The 22,475-nt window shown below is 36.8% G+C and overlaps 2 protein-coding genes across 4 annotated transcripts; both read right to left on the bottom strand.

Annotated features, from left to right (window-relative positions):
* Positions 1-5,665: 5,665 nt before the first annotated feature.
* On the bottom strand, positions 5,666-14,945 carry LOC119981044 (diacylglycerol kinase 1). 2 transcript variants are annotated; one of them, XM_038824001.1, is made up of 8 exons: positions 14,787-14,945; positions 12,958-14,458; positions 11,765-12,131; positions 10,169-10,245; positions 8,868-8,987; positions 7,428-7,592; positions 6,808-6,945; positions 5,666-6,092 (listed from the first exon to the last, which is right to left on the bottom strand). In XM_038824001.1, the coding sequence occupies exons 2-8, from the start codon at positions 14,137-14,139 to the stop codon at positions 5,943-5,945; spliced, it is 2,199 nt and encodes a 732-aa protein (XP_038679929.1). In that variant the 5' UTR covers positions 14,140-14,458; positions 14,787-14,945; the 3' UTR covers positions 5,666-5,942. The 2 variants fall into 2 exon arrangements, with proteins under 2 accessions (XP_038679929.1, XP_038679930.1); XM_038824002.1 differs by having other exon boundaries at positions 11,765-12,107.
* Positions 14,946-16,446: 1,501 nt separating this feature from the next.
* Positions 16,447-21,181, bottom strand: LOC119981005 (probable xyloglucan 6-xylosyltransferase 5). 2 transcript variants are annotated; one of them, XM_038823939.1, is made up of 2 exons: positions 19,449-21,181; positions 16,447-16,921 (listed from the first exon to the last, which is right to left on the bottom strand). In XM_038823939.1, the coding sequence occupies exon 1, from the start codon at positions 20,841-20,843 to the stop codon at positions 19,488-19,490; it is 1,356 nt and encodes a 451-aa protein (XP_038679867.1). In that variant the 5' UTR covers positions 20,844-21,181; the 3' UTR covers positions 16,447-16,921; positions 19,449-19,487. The 2 variants fall into 2 exon arrangements, with proteins under 2 accessions (XP_038679867.1, XP_038679866.1); XM_038823938.1 differs by lacking the exon at positions 16,447-16,921 and adding an exon at positions 18,352-18,543.
* Between the last annotated feature and the right edge of the window lie 1,294 nt (positions 21,182-22,475).

Below are 22,475 nucleotides of genomic sequence, written 5' to 3'. Positions count from 1 at the left end.
CCCATTTAACTTTTTTTTTTTTTAACCTAACTATTTTTCCTCTTTTAAATTTTTGACCCCAAAATAATTTCCCATATTCCTTCATGTCCATATGAAATTTCTTTTCACCCCATTTTATTCATTTCATACACTAAGTCTTTTTTATTCATTTTATTTTTATTATTCTATATTTTATTTTTTTTTATTTTGGGACGGGATATTACAATTCCTAATTCAAAAACCAACTCTTCTTCTCTAACCTTATGATTGTACTTTGGCTTTGGTCCTCTACATCTCCTAATGCCATTTTCACCATCATCTTCAAACAATAAGATGTCTTCATTATCTGATTCATACACTACCAATATCACTGCCAATATCACCCATACCATTAGCATCACTGCCATCATCTTCATCACCATCAATTCCACTACCATCATCTCCACTCCCATCATCCCCATCACTGCCACTATCCCCACTAAAACCATCATCACTGCCACTATCCCCACTGCCACCATCCCCAATGCCTACATCAGAACCTCCAGTATCAAGCCCACTGCCAACAACAGAACCTCCAATAGCATAACCTCCAGTAAGACCAGTACCTCTATTGCCATCACCAATGCATACATCATTATTTTCCAGAGATGTCATATACGCATCAAGAACATCATCATCCTCATCATCAAGAGAACCATCAATTCCAGAGTTCACGAAATCATTCCTTGTCAAAACCTCATACTGACTCACAATATCACTACCCTTAGAATGTGACATGGTTATGGGTCTTCTTGGAGAAGGTTCCATTTCAACAACTAAACTACAATAAAAGAAGCACCCAAAACACAGAACAATGAAACTTGCGCTCATATCAAAAGAAACCCTAATACCCAAATCTTGAACAAACCCAAATCACAGTAAAGACATATATGTGCTGAATCCGCACAATTATGGAGGAAAAGAGATAAATCGACTCTTACCAGAGGTTGTCGCGCAAGCTCGTGCGTGATCCGTGAAGCAAGCTTCTGATACTCGAGTTGCGCCTAAGGTGTGTGAGCAATTTGAGAGAATTTCGAAGAAATTAGGTTTACGTATTTTGTCTTTCGCGAATGGGTTTCCCTCTCATAAGTGATTTTGCTGGAAATTTTTTCCAGTCTTAGAGCATCCACATCAGATTACCTAAACATTGATCTGTCTGTAAAATAGGGAACGATTATAGAAAACTTGCCAAAATAGAGCTCTGCATCAAATTACCTAGAGGTTCCTATTTTATATAACATGAACAATGATTTCCTACCTCTAAAGAACCACTATTCATTTCCTTAAACATAAAATAATAATTTTTATTACTTTAGTATCTCTCCTCATTTTTTTCCCTCCTCTCTCCTCAATCCTCTTTCTCTCTCATCACTTCTCTCTCCTCACTTTTTCTCTCCTCACTCCTCTCATTCTCTCTCCTCACTTTTATTCTCTCCCCTCTTTCTCTCTCCTCACTTTCTCTCTATCTCTCACTCCTCTTTATCCCTCCTCACTTTTTACTCTCTTGTCTCTCTCTCTTCACTCCTCTATCTCACTCCTCACTTTTTTCTCTCCTCGGCAATATCTCTTCTTCCCCAGATCATGAAATCAAGACAAAAAAAAAGTAAAACTTCTTCAATTTTTAATAACATTGATTAATATTAAATATAATTAATCTATTTTTTTAAATGGAGTTAATTTATTATTTGAAATAGAAGTAGTTGATATTAATAGAAATGGAGTTAATTTATTATTTGAAATAGAAGTAGTTTATATTAATAGAATAACAAAGGAAAGAGAAAGAAATATTATTTTAATGTAGTAGAGAATATAATAGGTAATCTGATGCAGTGTTGGTTGGATAAAGAATTTGTAAAATAGGGGAAAGTATCATTTTGTCTGTATTTTAAGGAATCTGTTAAGGGAAACTGATGCAGATGCTCTTATAATTCAATGGTCCCAAATCAGATTTCCTCACTGTTGTCCCTATAATTTATACTTACCACCTTCATCACCAATTGGCTGCCCTAAGTAATTGAATTGTAAATCAATCTTTTTTCCTAGCTTAGGGAGATTCCAAATTTCTTCAAGTAAAGTGTAGTCACGCCCGTGTTTTGGTTCCTAAGACGAATCAACTAACAAATACATAACACAACATTAATTCAATTTCTCAAAAAAAAAAAAAAAACATTAATTCAATTAGTAATATAACTAATATTGCAAAAAATATAAATATTCCACAACTATCACCTATAGGCATTTCTTCATCTTCGACATCATCATTAATTCTCTATGAGGTTCAAAAGTGAAATCATGATACATAATGTCAAAGTGTTCCCACGAAAGAAAGTCAGCAGGATGCCTCAATAAATCATCTTTCTTATGCTCATCCTTATGCCACCTCATAGACTATACAATCTTGGAAGACACAAAGAGTTTTTGAAGTCTTTCTTTCAAAGGAAATCCAGTTGCGTACCAGAGTTTACAGGAGCCCCGGGAGAGCTCTAGAAAAGGGGCCGTGTTTTCTTTTTTATTTATTTTAAAATCAAAAAATTTTCTTTTATTAGTTTTTTAGTTGAAATATGTGGAGAATTGTTAGTTTTTAATTGATTTTTTGTGTTTAGATTAATATAAAATAAATATTTTTTTTAAAAATTTGGGGCCTGGGGATTTGGGGGCCCAGGACGACCGCCCGTGTCGCCCCACCCCAGGGCCGCCCCTGAGGAAATCAACGTAATACCTTTACAGGTCTTCTACTTATATGTTTCATTGAAGTTTCAACATATGGAAATAAGCTTCAGGGAAATATTGAGGAACCTTGAACAGACAATTCAACTTCTTTGATAACCATCTAGAAGCCCTATACACAGAATATACAGCTTTATGTGCATTTTCCATCCAAAACAACATACAATGGACCAATGGTTGCGGCAAACATGAATTTCCTCAAAACGAGCCCCTAGCGTTTTCACAATTTGATTTGTGGATGCATAAGAGTCTAACATAATTAATGTTGGGATTTGTAAAGACAAATGGTGATTATAATGATGAAGATTTGGAGGAAGAATCAAGCAATGCCTATGTAGGAATATAAATAGCAAAGTAGCAGAAGCAGAAAGCTAGCTGTATCAAGGCTATACCAAAATAATAATTAAAAAAACCAAGATTAAAGCTCCACAATCCAATTGAGAGATGAATCTTATATATGTTAGACAGGCCTCAAAAAATAGAATTGTAAATCAAAAACAGATCTCGAATGCACTGCATAAAAAGATTGTCATCTTCATAGAAACCCCCAGATTGGCAACTAAACCCTAATATAAATTTCTGAGCTACAAGAGAATGTATCCTTTTTGTGACCGTTGAAGATGTTGAGAGCATAGAGATGATGGCCGGATACTTGTGCTAACAGACAGAGGAGGCTGCAGTCTGCCACCGGACAGAGAAGGCAGCAGTCGATGCATACTTATGGTTTGGAGCCCTGGCTAGCAGGCTCTTGCGTGTTAATTTTGTTCCCACTTGAACCAAAAATGACGTCGTTTGGTAACAACATTTGTAAGTGTTATGATCCCACATGAAGTAAAACTATACTGCCTAGTAAAAATATTAGCTGCGGTCAGCTAGACTAAAGGTAAATATAAAATTATTCCCGCTGTCAATAAAAACCGCAAGCTATATTAAGAGAATCACCTGCGGATATTTAAACCGCATGTAAAATTATTTTTACCTGCTGTTATTGAAAACCGCATGGATAAGCCCAATTTCTTATAGTGCATCCACAAATAACATGCACTAAGCTAAATGCCAACAAAAGAATCATAAAGTTACTCAGAGCCATGTTAAATGCATCCCTTGCAGAAAAAAACATAATTCTTACCAGACATTGCAAGTTGATTAATTCGTTAATCTCAATCTGAATGTCAACTGTCGAAAGAAAAGAAAAGTAAAATAATGATTTTCGGAAATACATTTCTAGGTAACTGACTCGTATACTTCATAGAGGCCAAGAGTACCTTAGTTGTTTTGTGTTACAGCAAGAGCAAGTGCGCACAGTACTGTCAAATGTAGAACTCGGTCGGGAAATGTCTGATCAAGAAAAAGAATAGAGTTGGTATTATAGTGAGAATCAGCTGCACAGATACATATCTAAACACATACAAAGCTGTTCTTCCTCAAAACAAAATTAACCATCTGATCTAAACTGAGTGATTACAATAGTGATACAACTTCATTTGTTGAGACCCACAATATCGAGCATATGTATGGTTTAAGACAATCGATCAAAATCTAGTGCCCAGGGCTCGTGCTACTGCAGAGTGGTAAACATTCAAAGCCTTAAGCAAGCAAGGTAGAGACATTGTTTTTGTTGTTTAACCCCCCATGACACCAAATTTGGTATAGAGCATGACCACCGTTGTGAATGCGTCCCAATATAACAAATACACAAAAACACACACACAAATGCTATATAAAAAGATACATGTTTTCATTTTCAAATTCTTGACCAGAACAGTGTGGGAACCACTTCCATTCCCAACATCTCTCTCACCAACATGTGCTGAAACATCACACGACTTCCAGTACAAAAACCAACTTGGTAACTTCAAACTTACTGCCACCATGCCCCAAATACAAATTTGTTAGTCCATCCAATGTCGACTATCAATCAATCTAGCTAAAAAGGTTTAAACTTTTTTCTTGTAACGTGGAAGCCACCTAGTTATCTACTGGACAACTAGTTGGTAAACCTCATGTCACATGAAAAACCTCGTAATCCCATGAAAAAAGTTTTAAAATGTTATCAATAAATCACAAGAAAGCCGCCTCTTTAATTTTCATCCGTAATACATACAAATACATACATATATATACACCGGCAAACCATACCACAATGACAACTATAACAAAAATTCTTAATAAACGATATCAATTTAGTCGATCACATGGGACAGAGGTATAATATTACCTTCAATTTGGCGTCATGCGAGGCGACAAAGCCAGTGGCACGATCTGACTGGCTTTGGTGGTTGGCATTTTTGCTCCCGCAGCAGCCCAAACAGAGTTTTCGCTCTCTACATGAAATGAGAATGAGAACAGTTAGGGGGGCATGGGTCGCCGTTTTATCATTGGGTTTAAAACCGCATCGTCTCTATTTACATACGTGATACGATATACTATTATCACCACATTAAATCAAAAAATAAATAAAAGTATTTTATAATATTTGAATATTTACATTACTGATAGAATTGTAGAAATCATCGACTTTTGGGGCATTCGTGTAATTTTATTTATATTTTTTGGGTAGAGCCAAAATTATGTGCAGATTTTCGACTTGTCAACTATACACATAACTTCATTTTCGTTATTAAACTATTTTTACTGTTATTAAACTATTTTTACTGTCAATTTCGTCCTCCAACAATGAGAAAGTACCTATTGTTTCCTTCAAGTGAAAAAATGTCATTCATTCCGGAATCCAGACACATCTAAAAATTTCCCTTTAAACGTCTTCACGACTTTTAGCTTTGCATAAATTGATGATAATACACAAACGAGAGGTGGCTCGATTGACAATCAACAAGGTTAGGCATATGTGTGTCCAACGTTCGATTCCAATGAGAAGCATAAAAAAGACGATGATACTTAAACGACCGCGCTCCTCAAATAGCAGGAGAAAAACTGGTCAAGTACCATGCAAATAAATTGAGATACAAAAGAAAACGAACATCAAGAGCCTACAATACATATTCTAGATAAGAAAAACACAATTGTAGCTTCCATTAACTTGTGGTTAATGCTCACTACTTTTTGTACAGCTCAAAAACATAATAATCAAAATCCCAGAACAAGGAAAGCAAAATAAAAGAGAACAAATTGAAAAGAACAAATGAGGAGCAGCTGCAATCAAAAACAACAATCGCTAGGAGTGACCAGAGTGATATCTACGACAACCTCAAAGCCATTTCTTGCAGAAGGGCTCGTTTTTGTCCTGCATTGATTACATGATTAGTTTCAGCATTCTCAAGCACATCAGTGATTATGGAAGCTGCATGACCAAGAGGTTCCTCGGCTGTCCTCTTCAACATGAACGCCTGCGAAGCCAAAAGGATTGATTAAATATATCTCCGACAGTTACAATGAGAAGATACTTGAAATAGTCATAGTAATATTTATATAGAGATTTCTGAAACTATTTGATTACCTAAATGTGATTTGCATGAGGTAAAACTTCACACAACAAGACATTAACAACAAGTTAATAAGAAGCTGACATGCCCGTTTAGAACTGCTGTGAAGCACAATAGACCACATGCACAACTAACATTTCCATTACTTCTACCGGATATCCTTTCAAAAGCATCAATTTTACTAACACGAACACCAAATTACAGAAGGTATTTCTTACTCTGCTCTCTACACTCCCAATTGAAAAGTAAAAAAGCATAAAAGAGCCTTTTATCTCCAGTCCTAGAAAATTAACCTTACAACCTAGATTACAAGCAACAAAACAGGTTTCAGAAAATAAAGATATTAATAACTGAAGCAGATAGCATATCTGATTTATCATGCCATTAACATTTTGTCTTACCAGTAGTAATTACAATTTGGCTTTAAACAAGTTAGATCACTGATTTCAGGGTCATGAACCAATGAAAACGAAATGGCCATCTAAGACAGACCAAACATTTAAAGATGCCAACGGAGGCGGGAATAAATTGTAGTGTGATGGTATCATCTTACACGACTTCATTCATGTCAAGACGGAACGAATGTGTGTGTGTGTGTGTGTGTACAGAGGGAACGGACCTGCCCATGATGAGAGATTGCTAGAGTACACGGCTGCTGAAACCAAGGTTCTCCATCAATTTGAACAGGGAATGCGGCAAATAGTTGTATTTTAATTGACTGTCCCTGAGCAAGTCTTCTAGCACGGGAAAGCCCAACCTGTTTGCAGTTCAGCAAGAAGTAAACATGACCTTAGAATTGAAACACCAAAAGCACAAGAGATCCCAAAATAAATCAGTTCATGAAGACATTCTTGGCTCTGGATATCAAGTATCCAATTCGGAGAGTTCGAAAAGACCACACCATTTATAGAGCCCAACATCACCTAATTTCTTTTGCTTTACTAGGGGCACGGTTCTCTTATAGGTACTCAAATGAACAAAAAAAACCTTCATCATAGAAACCATGAATCCCAATCCAACTAGTTGGTACATCCATGATAGCACTATTGAGGACATCATTTTATAAGCAGGGATCAAGGGGAAAAAAGGGTTGAATTGTATGCATGTGAACGATGTTACAAAACACAATGCACATTTTTTGCCAATTAGCAGGGTCTCATCATATCCATCTTACAAAATTCAGAACTGAAAAATAACCATGAAATGATGAAAGCAATATTCAGACTTATATCTGGGTACCTGAAGCTTTCCAAGGTGCCATGTCCCCGAAATGCTCACAACCTCTAGTATTTTATCATGCATAGACTGTGGGTCGAAGTTATCATAAGTTTCATCCTCATTTTGCCAAAGATCAACACCACCCATGTAGCTTCCTATATTTGCAACGAGGATGCCTTCAGCATCCTGCAAAAATTTGGAAAAGAATATGATTACTGGAACCAGTATTACCATTAAAATAATGTTATTTTTTCCCATTTCTTCCATGCAGGAGCATGTCATTGGTCCATTTATCTGTTGTTATTAACATATACATATATAGTGGAAGAGTGATTCAAAACATCATCATCATTATTGTGAAAGCCTTTATCCCATAGAATTTGGGTCAGCCACAAAAATCCAAGAGAAACAAATGAATATAATAATAATGTAACTTCAATAGTGGATCGTCTCAGCATAAAAGCAAATTAAAATTTTGCAACCAGCGCTCCCTATCTTAGTATCTATTTAACAACTCTTTACTCAGGTTCCATCATATGGCTCATGAGCAGTGGCTGAGTTGAGAATTGTGGTTTGCAAAAATATGGAAAAAAATAATTTATTATAGATATTACGCTATAAGCTATAAATGGAAGCATAAACATATATCAAGCATATGCACAATTAACAGTAGCTAATCAGAGTGATTCTTGGCGGTCTAAATTGGACACTGAATGGGGCAAGGATCTCGCAAGATATTTATATCCGTAGATATCTCCCAAAATTTAGTAAGATATCCTTCCATTATGATAACACCGAGAGGTAAGGTTAAGATGCTCCAAGAATGCTCTAGATGCTCTAGTAGTTGAAAGCAATTTTTCCAAATGGGCTCAATGGCACCCACTCTGCTCCCATAACTCCACCTCTCCTTGTAAGCTTGATTCCATGATAATTACTGCAATTCTAAATGTCAACTTTGCTCTTCTAAATTGGTAATAAGATATTTCATTACTCATCACACGTTTTAATATTCCCCATAATTTGGTTAAGGAAATTGGTTAATAATGTTATACCTGTCACACCCCACATCTCCAACCACGAATAGGTTTTTATCTTCTTTTTTTTTCCTCACAAAGTGGTTAGGACTCCATAACTTCCCAATAAATCATAATTCTGGAATCCTTTGAAGAATATGGGTAAAAAGGAGATGGCATTTATTATACATCAGATGATCTATTATCTGTTAAGATAATACAAACACGCACTGCTTTCTACGATGGAAAAAAAAAAGCTGGTCACTAGGTTAAATGGGTTTGTAAATACGTACTCGACGACTCGTCGAACTTAGCAAATCTGGCAAACATAACAAAAGGGAAATCAAAAAACTTTCCAGGGGCCCAAATCCTCTATTTGTTTAGTAATGTATAAAAGATAAAACAAAACCAAATATAAAAAAAACTCAGGTCGTGTTTTAGCACTCACCTCTGGGACTTCTATCTCAACACCATCCACCTCTACTCTAACTTGCCAAGGGAAATCTGCAAATGTCCTATCCATGATGCTCTTAGCACCTTCTCTTGCATAAAGAACTTTATTCATGAACTGCAGTTATATGATTGTAATATAAGCTGATTGAAATTGGTAAACAAGAAAATATATGATCACTCAGAGGATAAGCACATGCAAACAACATCAGCTATGTCAAAAGAATATTAAAAAGAAAAGGTCCCATAAGTTCCCAGAACATTGCTTTAGGTTTCTTCAATATTTGAGTTTCTCCATCCGCAGCCTTAGTTTCAGGATAAAAGTACTAATTAATGTAAAAAAGTCGATGTTATCTTTCTCCTCCTCTATATTGGTAGCTAATAATAGTCTATCTTCTCTTCTTTTAAATAAGCCAATATACTTATAATAATAATAAAATAATGTATCTCTTGTATATAGAGAGAAGAAAAACATAATAATGAAATTAGTCTCTTGAATCTCTTTTATTTTGATCGTATTTCCTAAAGTTAGATAGAAAACTTCACCTCTTTGACGTCTTCTTCCATCAAAAGTATATTCTTTAAGCTCTGTACGACTGACACAAGAACCACTTTGAAATGTCCCAGAGATGATATTAAGAAGAGCTTATGTTAAGTTGACTAACTGTCATTTTCCTTTGTTAATACCATTCAGGAAAATAGGTTTCTGTCAAGCAATTGTGGAGCATTCGCTGCATCAAAAGCCCATCCTCTGATGTTCCAGCATGCTGCTATTTTTTTCCTTTCCCCATTCATTGTTTCATGTAAAATGCCGTTTGATTTGTCAAATCTGGTTTTAAATTTGCTTTTCCATAGTTGTGTTGTCTTTGCATGTCGTGGAAGCCTTAAAAGTTATAAATTATAACCATATTATAATGATTTAATAATTTGCAGCTTCAAGTTTTCTCTTGAACAGGGTCTTGTGACTGAGTTTGACAGATGATGCAAAAGATATCGTACTTGAGATTTATACAACTCAGCCTGCCATCATTTGTTAAACTTCTCCCAGCACCCAGTGAGTTACTACTTACTATGCCCAACAGGAAGCACCATAAATGCCTCGCATATATGAAAACGCAGCACAACCTTACTGTTTGATACCATCGACTAACAAAGAATTTTTGCATAAAGATTGCATTGCACCACCAGACTAGAAATTGTATTTCAAGCGACTTCAATGCAAACTTCAAGAGGAATGTATCAGTTAAGCTGAGAACAGAGATTTGCATGATTTACAAAACAGCAAAAGTTTATATCTACCTGGTTATAGAACTTCTCTGGATTTTCTTCCCGTAAGTTGTGGATATCCAGGGCAACCTTAGCATCACAGCCAATACCTGTAAACAGAGCATACCAGAGTTAGTGACCATAATCCAAGAGTTCTAGAGGCACAAGTTTTAAGGGTTACATAAACTCAACAAAAAAACCCTTCTATTTCATCTGTCCAGCCACTAGTCCTACTGGAATTACCTAGTCCTACAGGAATTGCGATTCTAAAATATGAAATGTAGATACACCAGTGTGAAAATCAATTAGAAAAAAGTACCAATTTATCACAACCCAGTACCTGCCCAATAATATGCACATAAGAACAATTTATTTTTCCTCAATATTAAGCCAAACTAGACCAGTTAAAGTTCTGCCAATTGACCATGTGATATTGGAAATGAATATTGAAATGGTCTACAATTAGAATTGAGCAAATTGATTTCGGAATTGCGCAATAAGTTGATGATTGTAAGTTTGAATCTAGTCTATATCCGACTTATTTCGTTGTCGCCATCATCATCATCAAAGTTTTCGTCATAAACCTTTTGGGTTGGCTACAGGAATCCACAGGAGTAATCAATTTTGAATTAAAGATTCTGATGTTTCTTTCAAGCCAAGCCAGATGAAGATTGAGATAGGAATTGATTGAATGATCTTCTTCTTAGTGCTATCTGAGGGCCTGAGACCTAGTTACTCCAAGCAATGAGCTCTTTGTCCACAGAACAAGCAGTAGCCTAGTGAATCCCAATAAATCCAGTGAGAACACCCATACTTTCCTAATTCATTGACATAGTATGATAAGACAATTTATTAGCCAGAAATAAGCCCCCTCAGTACAAGTTATCTGCATTTACAATCATTCCCCCACACACTTCTCTACATGAAGGGGAAAAAAAGTGGGGTTGGTTTGAAAAAGAAGACACCTTGCTTGGAGCTTTGGATCTCCAGATCAGCTGCCAAGGGAACAAGGGAGGTAAATTGGTCTTAATTAGCTCCTTGTAGTAGAAATTTAAGGTAAAACATAATTCTTGGCGAGATTACAATAAATTTTGTTCTCCATATCATGATTCACTGATGATATAAACAGCATGCCAGAAGCTCACTAAAGAATCCACTTCTCAATCTTATGCATCACTGTGAAATTGACATTCCATGATACACCAGCAGGGAATAAAACATCCCTCATGAAATTATCTTTCTGTAATGCCAGGTTGTAAATTTCAGATAATTCTCTGTTAAAAGGGGATTGACATGTCCACTTGTAAATTTCAGATAATTTTCTATCATAAGGTACTCGGATCACATACATCAAGCATATACCACAACAATACCAGAAATAATACGGATATCTAGCTGAAAAACACAGAAATGGAAAAATCCCCAAAAGGCACTGGAAATGTTCAAGGAAAAGCAAAAACAGTGTGTTATTTGTGCCATTTTATTCAAAAGATGAAACATTTCAGCTTAGAATTTATAGTCCATGCCGATGGCACCTTGAAGTGGTATCTTCTTTATACATTATGTTGGAAAGCCACAAAGTATATGCATAGCATAACAAGATATTGTGTTCCAAAAGATTTTTCATACCAAGATAGTTGTTCATAAATTTTGGAGGATGGAGTTGCTTCCCCTGTTGGCCGAGAATGGCTACCTTCCACCTGTCAAGAATGGTTACTGCAGCATGCTCAATCTGTTGCAATAACGTAGAAAGACCCCCCTGCCTCTCCACCGAGCCTAAACCACCTCCCCAGGACAATACTCTAGCCAGATCGTTTCCAGTTCCAGAAGGAAGAATAGCCAAAGGTGGTGGAGAAACAAAATTTTGCTTGTCTATAGCATTCAAAACCCAACCAACAGTCCCATCTCCCCCACATGCAAGAACTCTGAAGTGGTGCACCTTTCTGAATAAGTAAAGACCAACTTCTGGTCCCTGTATGGAGCTCAACTCAATTACCTATGATATACAAAAGCAATCCTCATAAACAGCAAATCGCTAAAAATGTATAGATCTCTTGTAACTCAAAAATAAAGACACGTAAACTATATAAAAAGAAAGAAGAGGATGTCTTCATACTTCGCGGTTTAATTGATAACAAATAGAAGTTGACTGCAAGGTTAAATACTTCAATCAGTAGCAAACTGTCAGTCCATTGCTTATTAGATTCACTACTTGTAGCTGATAAGAATCTCTCAATACAATTTGGAGACAAACATCCTCATGAATGACTTATGATGCTTGGCGGTTTCAACTCCAATGTCAGCAGTGAAGATGCTTTATTAGGGGATATTATCCTTGGTAGCAATTCAGGACTTCATATATATAACTACTGTGGGTGGCACCTCCTTAGTGCCTCTCGTGAAGAGTCTTTAGGTTCAAAAAAAGTACCACTATCCTTCCAAGAAAACCATAAATCAGAGTTTCAAGTGACATTATTGGCACCGTTTCAACAAATTAACAGTTATTTCAGTTCTATTAAAGCAGAGCATTTGTTTAAGTATCAACCTCCTCAATAGCAGGAGGAGACATGAAGAGTGTCAATTTCTTTTTAAATAGAGAATTGTGCCAATTTTTGGCACGTATGTGCATCTGCTTCTTTTTGGTTTTTTTTTCTTAAGAGGAGAGAAACATGGATGACACTCGGTTCGGCATCCCTATGTGCCTCTTCAAGGAGTAACCATTGAAAAAGGGAAAAAATTAAAAATAACAATCCAAGTACAGAAGTGAAAGAAAAAAGAAAAGGCAAAAAGCAAAAAGCAAAAAATTAAGTTTACAACCAAACCTGGACAGGGTTCAAGAGAAGGTTCAGACGTTGTTTGAGAGAATCCCCACGTTGAGCCCCACTCTTCTTATTGATAAAAACTAGCAAGGGCCTCGAATCAGGTGGCAAATCAATTAACTCATATTTCAGTTTCATACCCAATATCTGAGATTCATCCTTCTGATTGACTGACCCACTTCTTTTAAAACTAGGCATCAAATCCATATTTTTATCAACATCACCATCCTGATAAGATACACTACCATTACAGCTTTCCTCCATTGCAGGAGAACCACTTACTGTATGAGTTGACTCAACAGTGCTTTCAGTGGATGTGTCACAGGCATTACAATTATTACTTGTATCAGCAGAATTATTTGCATCAACAGAGGGTTCATTACTATGCCTGTACTTCTTGCTTTGACTCCTAATACTTGCACGGACTGAGGAAGCAATCTCATTTGCACCATGCGTGATTGAACTCAGGAATCCAGCTGGTGAACCTCGGCTCAATTCCTTAACATAAAGTGGTGACAAAATCAACCTTCGAAATGGACCCAAATCGCAAATATCACCTGTTTCATTTGACATATTACCATGGCAGTCCACATGTACAAGTCGTTGACACCACAAACAACACCATATAGGAGACCCACTGAGAAAAGACCCACTACATGGCTCTTCACAATAACTACAAAATGAAGTTTCATCAGGTTGATCTGTGCTCTCTGTCCATCGAACAGCCCACTGATGCATCACATGCTCATAACCTATCATAGAAACACACTTACAGTCCTTGTGTGCGTTCGAAGAGCAGCTAAGGTGGGCTGCTGCTCCACAAATACTACAACGGTGAATAAAACCATCTGAAGCCACCATTGGCCCGAGAGCTTGAGAAGGAGACAACGATTTTAAGCAAACACAACAACACAAATTCTTACCACGAGACAGACAGTCCATATTCCATGAATGAGGAGCTACAGGAACCTTGTTCCTTGCCTTAGGGTTTTTCTTTGACCTTGCTATGGCTTTCATCCAACTTAAACTAATGTTCCTTCTCCATTGGAATGCTGTGTAAGCTATAGTGATAATACCAACCAATGCAGCAATAAAGCAAGAAATAATGAAAACACGGGACTCGGCCATCTCAGTTGGATTTTTGTCCTCCCAACTAGGAGGACTAGATGCTCTATCATCATCCATGGATTAATAGATATCCTTTTGCATTGTAGTACAGAAATTGCAGTACCAAAAACACTACCCGATCACAGAAGGTAAGTCCATTGAATAATATTTAGAGCTCACCCACAAGTCCATTTGGAAACAAGCAAAGAAAACTTCATCCTAAAAACCCCATGATATGCATTCTCAGAACTCGCTTAACGTCATTGTCAATATACTTTCTGCCCAAAATTGATCCCTACTGATCAAACACATACAGTTTATACCTTCAAAGTACCAATTAGCAATATCAACCACAGGATTACTCCAGAACCAGTGTAGATTGTAAATTTGAAAATTCCTGCCAAAAAACAAAGAAGATCAAAAATTCATGCCACTATATGGACTGACGAAAAAAAATGAACTTCCGTATTAAAATAAACCCCAAATTTTCAACAAGGATACAAGAACTTAGCAACTATTAGCTCTCTTCTACAGGGAAAAAAAAACCATCAGAAATAAATTCGAAATTCGACAGTTGAGACATAAAAATTACAAAGAATCCTCTGCTTTCCAATGTAGCCAATCATATCATATGGTAAAGATAAGCAAAAATGGCATTGATCACTAAATCAAGACACAGAAGGCGATAAAAATTAACGTATTAAGATATACTAGAGAGAACTTACAGTGAGTGTCGGTGATCGATTAGAACGAACCCTAAAATTGATCGGCTGAGAGAAAGCGAAGGAATATATCGAAGGTCGAAACAGAGAGAATCAAAGGAAAGCTCGAGACAAAGCTTTTAATTTCTTCCACATCACACAAGAGCGTTTCAATGAGTACTTATTAGTTTTTTTTTGCCCCTTTCGCTTTCTTCCTTATTTTTTGGGGGAAATATGCATGAGCACCCCTGTATTTTATATTCTCATAAAAACAACCCTTAAACGGTAACGGAACTGCAGCTCCGGCTCAATTTGGAGAGAGATGAGACTTGCTGCCATTTCTAATTTTAATCAATGACTTCCCATCAAGTGTAACCTAGTTGGTTGGGAATGAATACCCTCAATTATTGGAAGACATAAACTCAATTCTTCACATCAAACATCTCGCTTCGCTCCTTATTAGATACTTGAAGAGAGTGACACCATCTAAGTATTAAGGATAAAAATGATCTATTACGGTTGATTTTTTCGATTTTTGACATTTCTTATTAGATATTTGAAGAGAGTGACACCATCTAAGTATTAGGGATCAAAATGATCTATTACGGTTGATTTTTTCGATTTTTGACATAAATTTAATCGATCGATCAATTTTCAGTATGTTCTTTAAAGAAATATGTAAAAAAAATTTGAAAATAACTGATTGATCTATTCGTTTATCGATCGGTTCTGTTATTGGATTTAGTTTTTAGTATATGGGCTTTACATGGGTGATTCATAATCATAAAAAATAATGATGTTTTAAAATAATTTAAAATTTTATTGAGCTTTATTTTTAATTAATAGTATTTTTATCCAATTTTTGCATGAGCTTATTTAAGCCGTTTGTTTTCTGAATTATTGCGTAAGCCGTTTGTCTACTGTGAATGGTCTAATAAATTATATGTTTGCCCTTTCAAGACATCTTCCTTTAGCTGGTATGCTGCACCGCCTAAGGCCAGTGCCCTATAGGGCTCATTTGACAGTGCGTTTACACCTGTAAAATGAACCTCATCTGAATAAAAAAATGTTTAAACGGGGCTGTATTTTACAGTATCACCACACCGTTCAAAACTAAAAACTGAAAATGCAAGGAGCTGATTCCACTCCTAAAACAACACAATTGATTGTATTTTCCGCGTTAAAATACAAAAGAAAAAAAAATCAATTTTGCCATCAATCAATTTTATTATTTCATTTATGTACAAAAATAAATTCATAAAAAATTAATTGAAATCAACGAAAAATATAAAATTTTACCCTCAACTCATCATAGTATTTTTTGTGGCACCAAACACTTTGTGAAAACACAACACACTCCCAATCGGACCCATAAAATGTAACACTTCTAGTCAATCAACAGATTCAAGGCAACCTAAATGCTAGGTCTTAAGTTATTCAGGGTAAGATGTAAACTTCCAACAGAAAGATTTGGTCTTACAACTAAAGATAAGAGAGGAAAATCCATTTGGAAGGCCATCCCATCAGCCTTTCAGTATGTAGTAAAGGACTCAACTCAATAGACTGGATACCACCTAAAGGCAGGATAATTATATATCAAGGAAAGCAAACTTAAGATGGCAAGGAATGGGATTATCCTGCCAAGTAGTGTATCCATGCATCCATAGAGGCTACAGATGGTTCATTAGTGAATCTCAGAAATAACAGATTAATAAGGTCAAAATAGTTCAACAAGATGAATATACCATAAACATATGTACAAAAAGTTCTATTTGCCCAACTCCAGAATGCTTACATTAGTATTCATTGCAGATTGTCCATCTGTGAGTCCCTTGTTCGACTGCATACAGATCCATGATGCTTGAAATTAAGAGTTCTATTTTCCATCCGGAAGTGCTGGAACAAATATATGGAGGGTATTCTCAGGAACCCACAAGGCAATCATAGCCATAAGACATGGGAGAATCAAAATTCAAGCAAATGACAGCGAAATGCTGATAGTAGCCCGTAATTGCTCTCCACTGGCTTAAAGGGCAAGAATTGGATTGCAGTTACCTCCCTGATCAAACCTAATTTAAAAGTTTTGAAGCCATGAGACTGTGTTGAGTTAGCAGTAGCTCGTTCATTCGAGCGATTTGACACAACAGCTGAATGATTTTCTGCAAACCATTAAGTCATAAAGTCAGTACAAGGAGAACAAAAATTTAAAGAGAAAGGTGTCCACACATCTGCAATTATTCAGTCATTTGTAATAAAACAAAAATCATGGACACAGACAAAAATGTCTGCACAAAGAAATGTTTATATATGGTTACCAAAATATATCTACATAGTACAGACATATCAGCAGAATGTATTTGTAAACACTTCAATACTCTGAAGAAGAAGAAGGCCAAGAACAAGAACAATAAAGAAGCGCAAGAGTATTTTATCAACAATAATAAAGAAGCGCAAGAGTATTTTATCAACAATAAGCTACTGTTGATTAAGTTTTCCTCAATGACATTGCATAACTTGTTTTCACTAATCAATTTACCAGAAGTCCTTCTAATTGGCATTTTCACAAACACCTTAACGGCTTAACAAGCATAAAATTAAAAGACCGAAGCGTGACGAAAAAAAAAATATAAACCTCGTCTCTGTCTCCGATAATATGCAACAAATTATCAATGCTTCCATTTCGACGCCGCAGCTGCCGAACCCGTACGCACAACCACCAAATCAGCACAACGCCAGCGGCGCCAGCAGCACTGGCAAAAGTCCAAATTGTCCTATTAGTCACACCATTACATCGGAAACGAGAACCAATGCTGGAGATCTTGGAGCGGAAGACCTCAAGCGCAACACCCCACCATCTAATAAAAATATGAGTATGGGAAATCAGCGGGCACTGCAGGGCTGCAGCGCCAGCCAACTTGGCGGGCGAAGATGAGTGTGACGAATACGTTGGATCATGTGGTTCCGGAGGTTGAGTGCGGTGAGAGGAATTGTGGAGATTCTCATGGTCGATAGGAGGGAAGATTGAGAAGTCGCTGTCGTTGAGGCTGCTTCTGACAATTACCAATTGATGAGGTTGGGATGAATTTTTGTTGAGATCTTCAAAAGGTTCATCCATGTCCTCCTCCATCCTCGCCAGTCACCAGTAAGAGTTAGTTGGGGCCGCTAAAGGGTTCCAATCGTTAAAAGGCCAAGAAAAAAAAAGCCTTTTAAGGCCCAACAATAGCAAACCCAAATAGACTTATCTTCATTCGAAAGCCACATTACAACTCTCAACGTGATTTTAATTTTAGTTCTCTTTCTTGGTTTATGCTCAAGTGGCAAGCAGGGTTTAATTAACCCTACGTGTGGTAGAAGCGAATTTTTTTAAATAACCGAGAATAATATCATATAAATTTACCTTTTACAAATCTAATATGAGTTTAAACTCGAGTCATAGGCCAACGTCACAAAAGTTTCTTGCCTAATGAAACCTATGCTACTATGCTTACATTCCTCTATCACAAAAGCCCACTACATTTCCCCAAAAGTGTCCATGTTATGCTACACCTGCCCTGTCCGCGATCACTAGATGGAGTCGAACGAAACCATATGGATCAAACGAGTCATAGTACATTAAGAAAGAGGTATATACATATAGGAGACTAAGACTAAAGAAACCAAAACAAGACTAATATTAAAGGTTGTCACAAATGATGCAAACCACCCATCAACCACCTCCTCCGTGGTCTAGGGTAAGTGTAGTTCCCATTGACCTGGTACTTGTAGGTTGAAATCCCCCTCCCTGCCCACCAGAGAAAGAAAAGGCAACCTGTTTATTTCAAGCACTCATCTGATGCAGCAATTAGTATGTAGTATTGCTGGTAGAGCAATTCATTAAAGAGGCCACAAAAGATAAATTCAAAACAAGAACTTTCAAGCTGCCTAAGTTAAGTATCATTCAGAAAAGTAGATAGTATCTGTGCTCTACCACACCTCAAGGAGAAGGAGGGAAAAAGGCAAACACTGAACTTCCAATCATTTCCTAAGTTTTGGCAGCTAAGCAGTATTATAGCCTTGTTATGAAACCAAGCCATCATTTTCAAGCATCTCTATAAACACCGACAGCAACGGTTATAAGATGCTGCTATAGGTAACTCCATCCGACACCAGAAAGCAAACTAGTTAATAACCATTTTTTTTCCCGCCTTGTAGAATTATAGGACACCACCTTGTGATTGTAAATTGCAAAAGTTTCATATGTCTAATGATACCCAGTTTGAAAGTAGAATGCAAACCTAATCAAAACTTTCACTCCAGATAACTTGACTGCTTACCATCAATCTCTAATTAGATTTCAACACTTTTTTCGATTCTTAATCATTGATGTCAATGTAGGTATTACTTCAAAAGAAAAATGCTCCAAAACAAACCATTCCCAGCTTTAACATACAAGACATATCAGCAAGAGACATCAATAAAACATGAGCCATATAAGAGAACAAAGAACGGGAAAACTATATTTAAGAATTGATCATGAATCTTCATTGATTACTCAAACACCTCTGGAAGACAAATTAACTAAACAAAAGAATTCTACTCTTTTCCTTTTCCCAACCACAGCACAAAGACAACAAAACAAACAAAACTTAAAAGGTTAAATGTTATCAAGTTTAAAAGTTTCCTTTTAATTCGAGGAAATTACATTACCTACAGATTATGACACAGGGAAGATGTGAAGTTTCTCTGTTAGCTTAGAGATCCATTCTTCCCAAGCTCTTGATGACGGATATCAAACTGGTCTACATACTGCAAAGGAGTAACTGTTTCATTCCTGATTCTCTTAATCTTGGGGCTCAACAATCCCCTATGCCCAAACCCATACAGCTTAAGCACCTGATTATCTGCAAAATTGAAAGCCCTCTCCATGCTTTTCAAGCACCTCTCAGCAGAATAATCAGCATAGCGTCCACAAGGCTTGCAACCAACAAAATGTGTCACAAAAGGCCACCTCTCATCCCCCAACCCTGGATGATACTTCTCCAGCATCTCCTCGTATCGATCCACCAATCCCGCCCAGTACCCGTGCAAGTAGTACTGATTCTCCAAAAACACCTTCTCCATCCATTGCTTCTGTGTAAGTAGCAAATATATCAGGGCCGACTGATCGTCAGCCTCGAATGCTGGCCTCCCCTTCAAGTTCGCTGTCAATATCTTCCCAGCCTCTTCCCGGATCGGGCCCTTGGGACCCATCGGAGCCCAAGCATCAAGCAGATCCAGAGACCACTGGCAATTCCTGAATAAGAAACTCCCAGTGTTCAATGCAATCCACGATCTCTGGTCGAACAAATCCGGGTAGCCATGAATGACCATATTGGAATTCTCGTACTTATTCAAGGGTATCTCAAACACCATATCAGTAAACAAAGCATCACTATCCATCCACCATATCCACTCCACTTCCGGATGCGAAAGCATCAATCGCCGAATCATCGGCAATTTTGCCCAGTAACCTGCAAGCTCCATATCCAAATGAGCCATATTGTACACAATCTCGATCCCGTGAATTCTACAATAATCAATCTTGTTCTTAATTGATTTTAAGAGGTAATGATCCCCAATAGCATTATCACACGGTTTCGGAGGCGACCCACTCAAAAGCAAGATCTTAGCCTTGCCATTGATGAAATTTGGGAACTCCGAGTTCTGTTCAAGCCAAGCCTTCCGCTCTTGGTCCCAATTGGAGATCTTCGGGCCAAGGGTGTATGTTACATTTGGGTTGAAATTGGATTGAGATGGATCTTCCGGGTCGGTCGGGTCATCATCGGATCTGATCTCGGCCAGAAACCGATTGGTCTCCTCAATTAGATTCTGGTTGACGACGTCGGCGTCCGAGCTACCAAGATTGCCGACGCCGATTGTGCCACGGAGGACAAGGATGGTGACGAAGCCGCAGAGGATTGTGATCTTGATGTTGTTGAATGTCTTGTGGATCTGCCTGCCACGTGGCATGCCGCCTAATGCACGGCCCCCTCTTCCGTTTGTGGTCGGAAGTCCACCTCCGCCAGTTGCTCTCTTCTGCGGCGTGAAACTATCCTGTCCCATGTATAGGCTTACGTATATGTGTATATATATATATATATATCTATGTATATATAAATATTGAAACACTACTGTCCCTCCACGTCCGAGAGAGGGATCTGGAGCTGCAGATGAAAAACCCCTAACTAGTGGAAGTGGTGAAGGTGGTTGTAGGAGGAGGAGATGGTGGAGAAGAATGGAAGCAAGTGTTTGTCTGATCTCTTGGACAATCTTGTCTGTATCAGTGATCTTTATTTTAGGTTTTTGGTTGGCTACTAGCCAAACTCTAGCTGTAAGACAAATGCTCCTCAAAAACACTGGTTTGGGGCATTTGACAGGGAGTCTTTTGTATAATAAAACTAATGTTTTGTCCAAATTAGTTGTTCTTTTTTTTTTTTTTGCCTTTTGATTAGGAAATAAATATGCTGACAAAAGATAAACTTAATTGACATCTAGAACTAGACATTCAAGTTGTAGAAATTAAGGTAAGTTTTCAAAGACTTTTAGTGTCAAAAGTCCAAAAACAATGCACCGCCTTTGCCCGTTGGCAACACGTTTGTTGTTGAAAGTCGAAACTTTTTTATTTTCAAATGCCGTATTGCCATCACATCAAAGCTTGCTATGGAATTATTAACAAAAATGGCTCATCAACTCCCCTTAATGACTTTTCAATCATATTGTTTGCTTTGGGGTTTCGATTGTCGTAGATATATTAAATTACTCTCACGAATTTATTTTTTCTGAACCCAACAATTGAGTTGAGACCCAAATCACTAAGCCCATGAAAAAAAACCTAGATGTTAATTTGAAAGTGGATTTTGTTATATATATCACTCGGCATATCTATATCTATCTGATGTGGTATTATATATCTCAACAATGTGTACATTGATAACTAGTACAGGGTGTCTATTCTTTAATTTAGGGTCTCACTTGTCCCCCCAATTGTCAAATTGCAATTCTATATCCACACAAAAAAATAAACGTAAAAATAAAATAGCATTTTTTTTTGTCCAAAAGAAATAATAATATATGAGCAAACATTATAAAGATATATTTAGAGTGGATGGGGGTCATATTTCCTCTTATTCATTGAAAATACATGACGTGACCTTTTCTCTCTCTCTGCCAAACTATCCAGACCCTGCCCCTCCTTTGCTCTTTTTTGTGTACTTTTTCGCTCTCCCACCTTCCACGTCTTCACTTTTTACTAAAACTAGTGGGCAGACAGCGCAATAGGTATATATATTTTTTATGACACAAAAAAGATAAAAAGTAAATGAATGATCATTACAACTTATTTTGAAAATTATAAAACAACTAGCGATAACCACTATCTCATCCGAGAAATACTTTGCTAAATGAGTTTATAAGTTGTAAAATAAATTGTGAAAGTATTTGATGAAACTTATAACAAATATGAATTTATTATAAAATATTTTCATATAAATAAAATTCAAATTAATATTTAAAATATTTACATAATAGTATGTTACTAAAAAAAAGAAATTAGAAATAAAAGAAAAAAATAGGCAAACAAAAGCTCTCTGAAATAACTTCAAGATTTTTTTGGAAGTTATAAGAATTCATAAGGTAGTTTATCTGGGACGATTGGTACAATTTATTTTGAAAGTTACAAAACATAATAGCATCTAC

This window comes from Tripterygium wilfordii, chromosome 16 (assembly GCF_013401445.1).
Source record: "Tripterygium wilfordii isolate XIE 37 chromosome 16, ASM1340144v1, whole genome shotgun sequence".
NCBI lineage: Eukaryota > Viridiplantae > Streptophyta > Magnoliopsida > Celastrales > Celastraceae > Tripterygium > Tripterygium wilfordii.
This window is presented reverse-complemented; position numbering and strand designations above follow the sequence as displayed.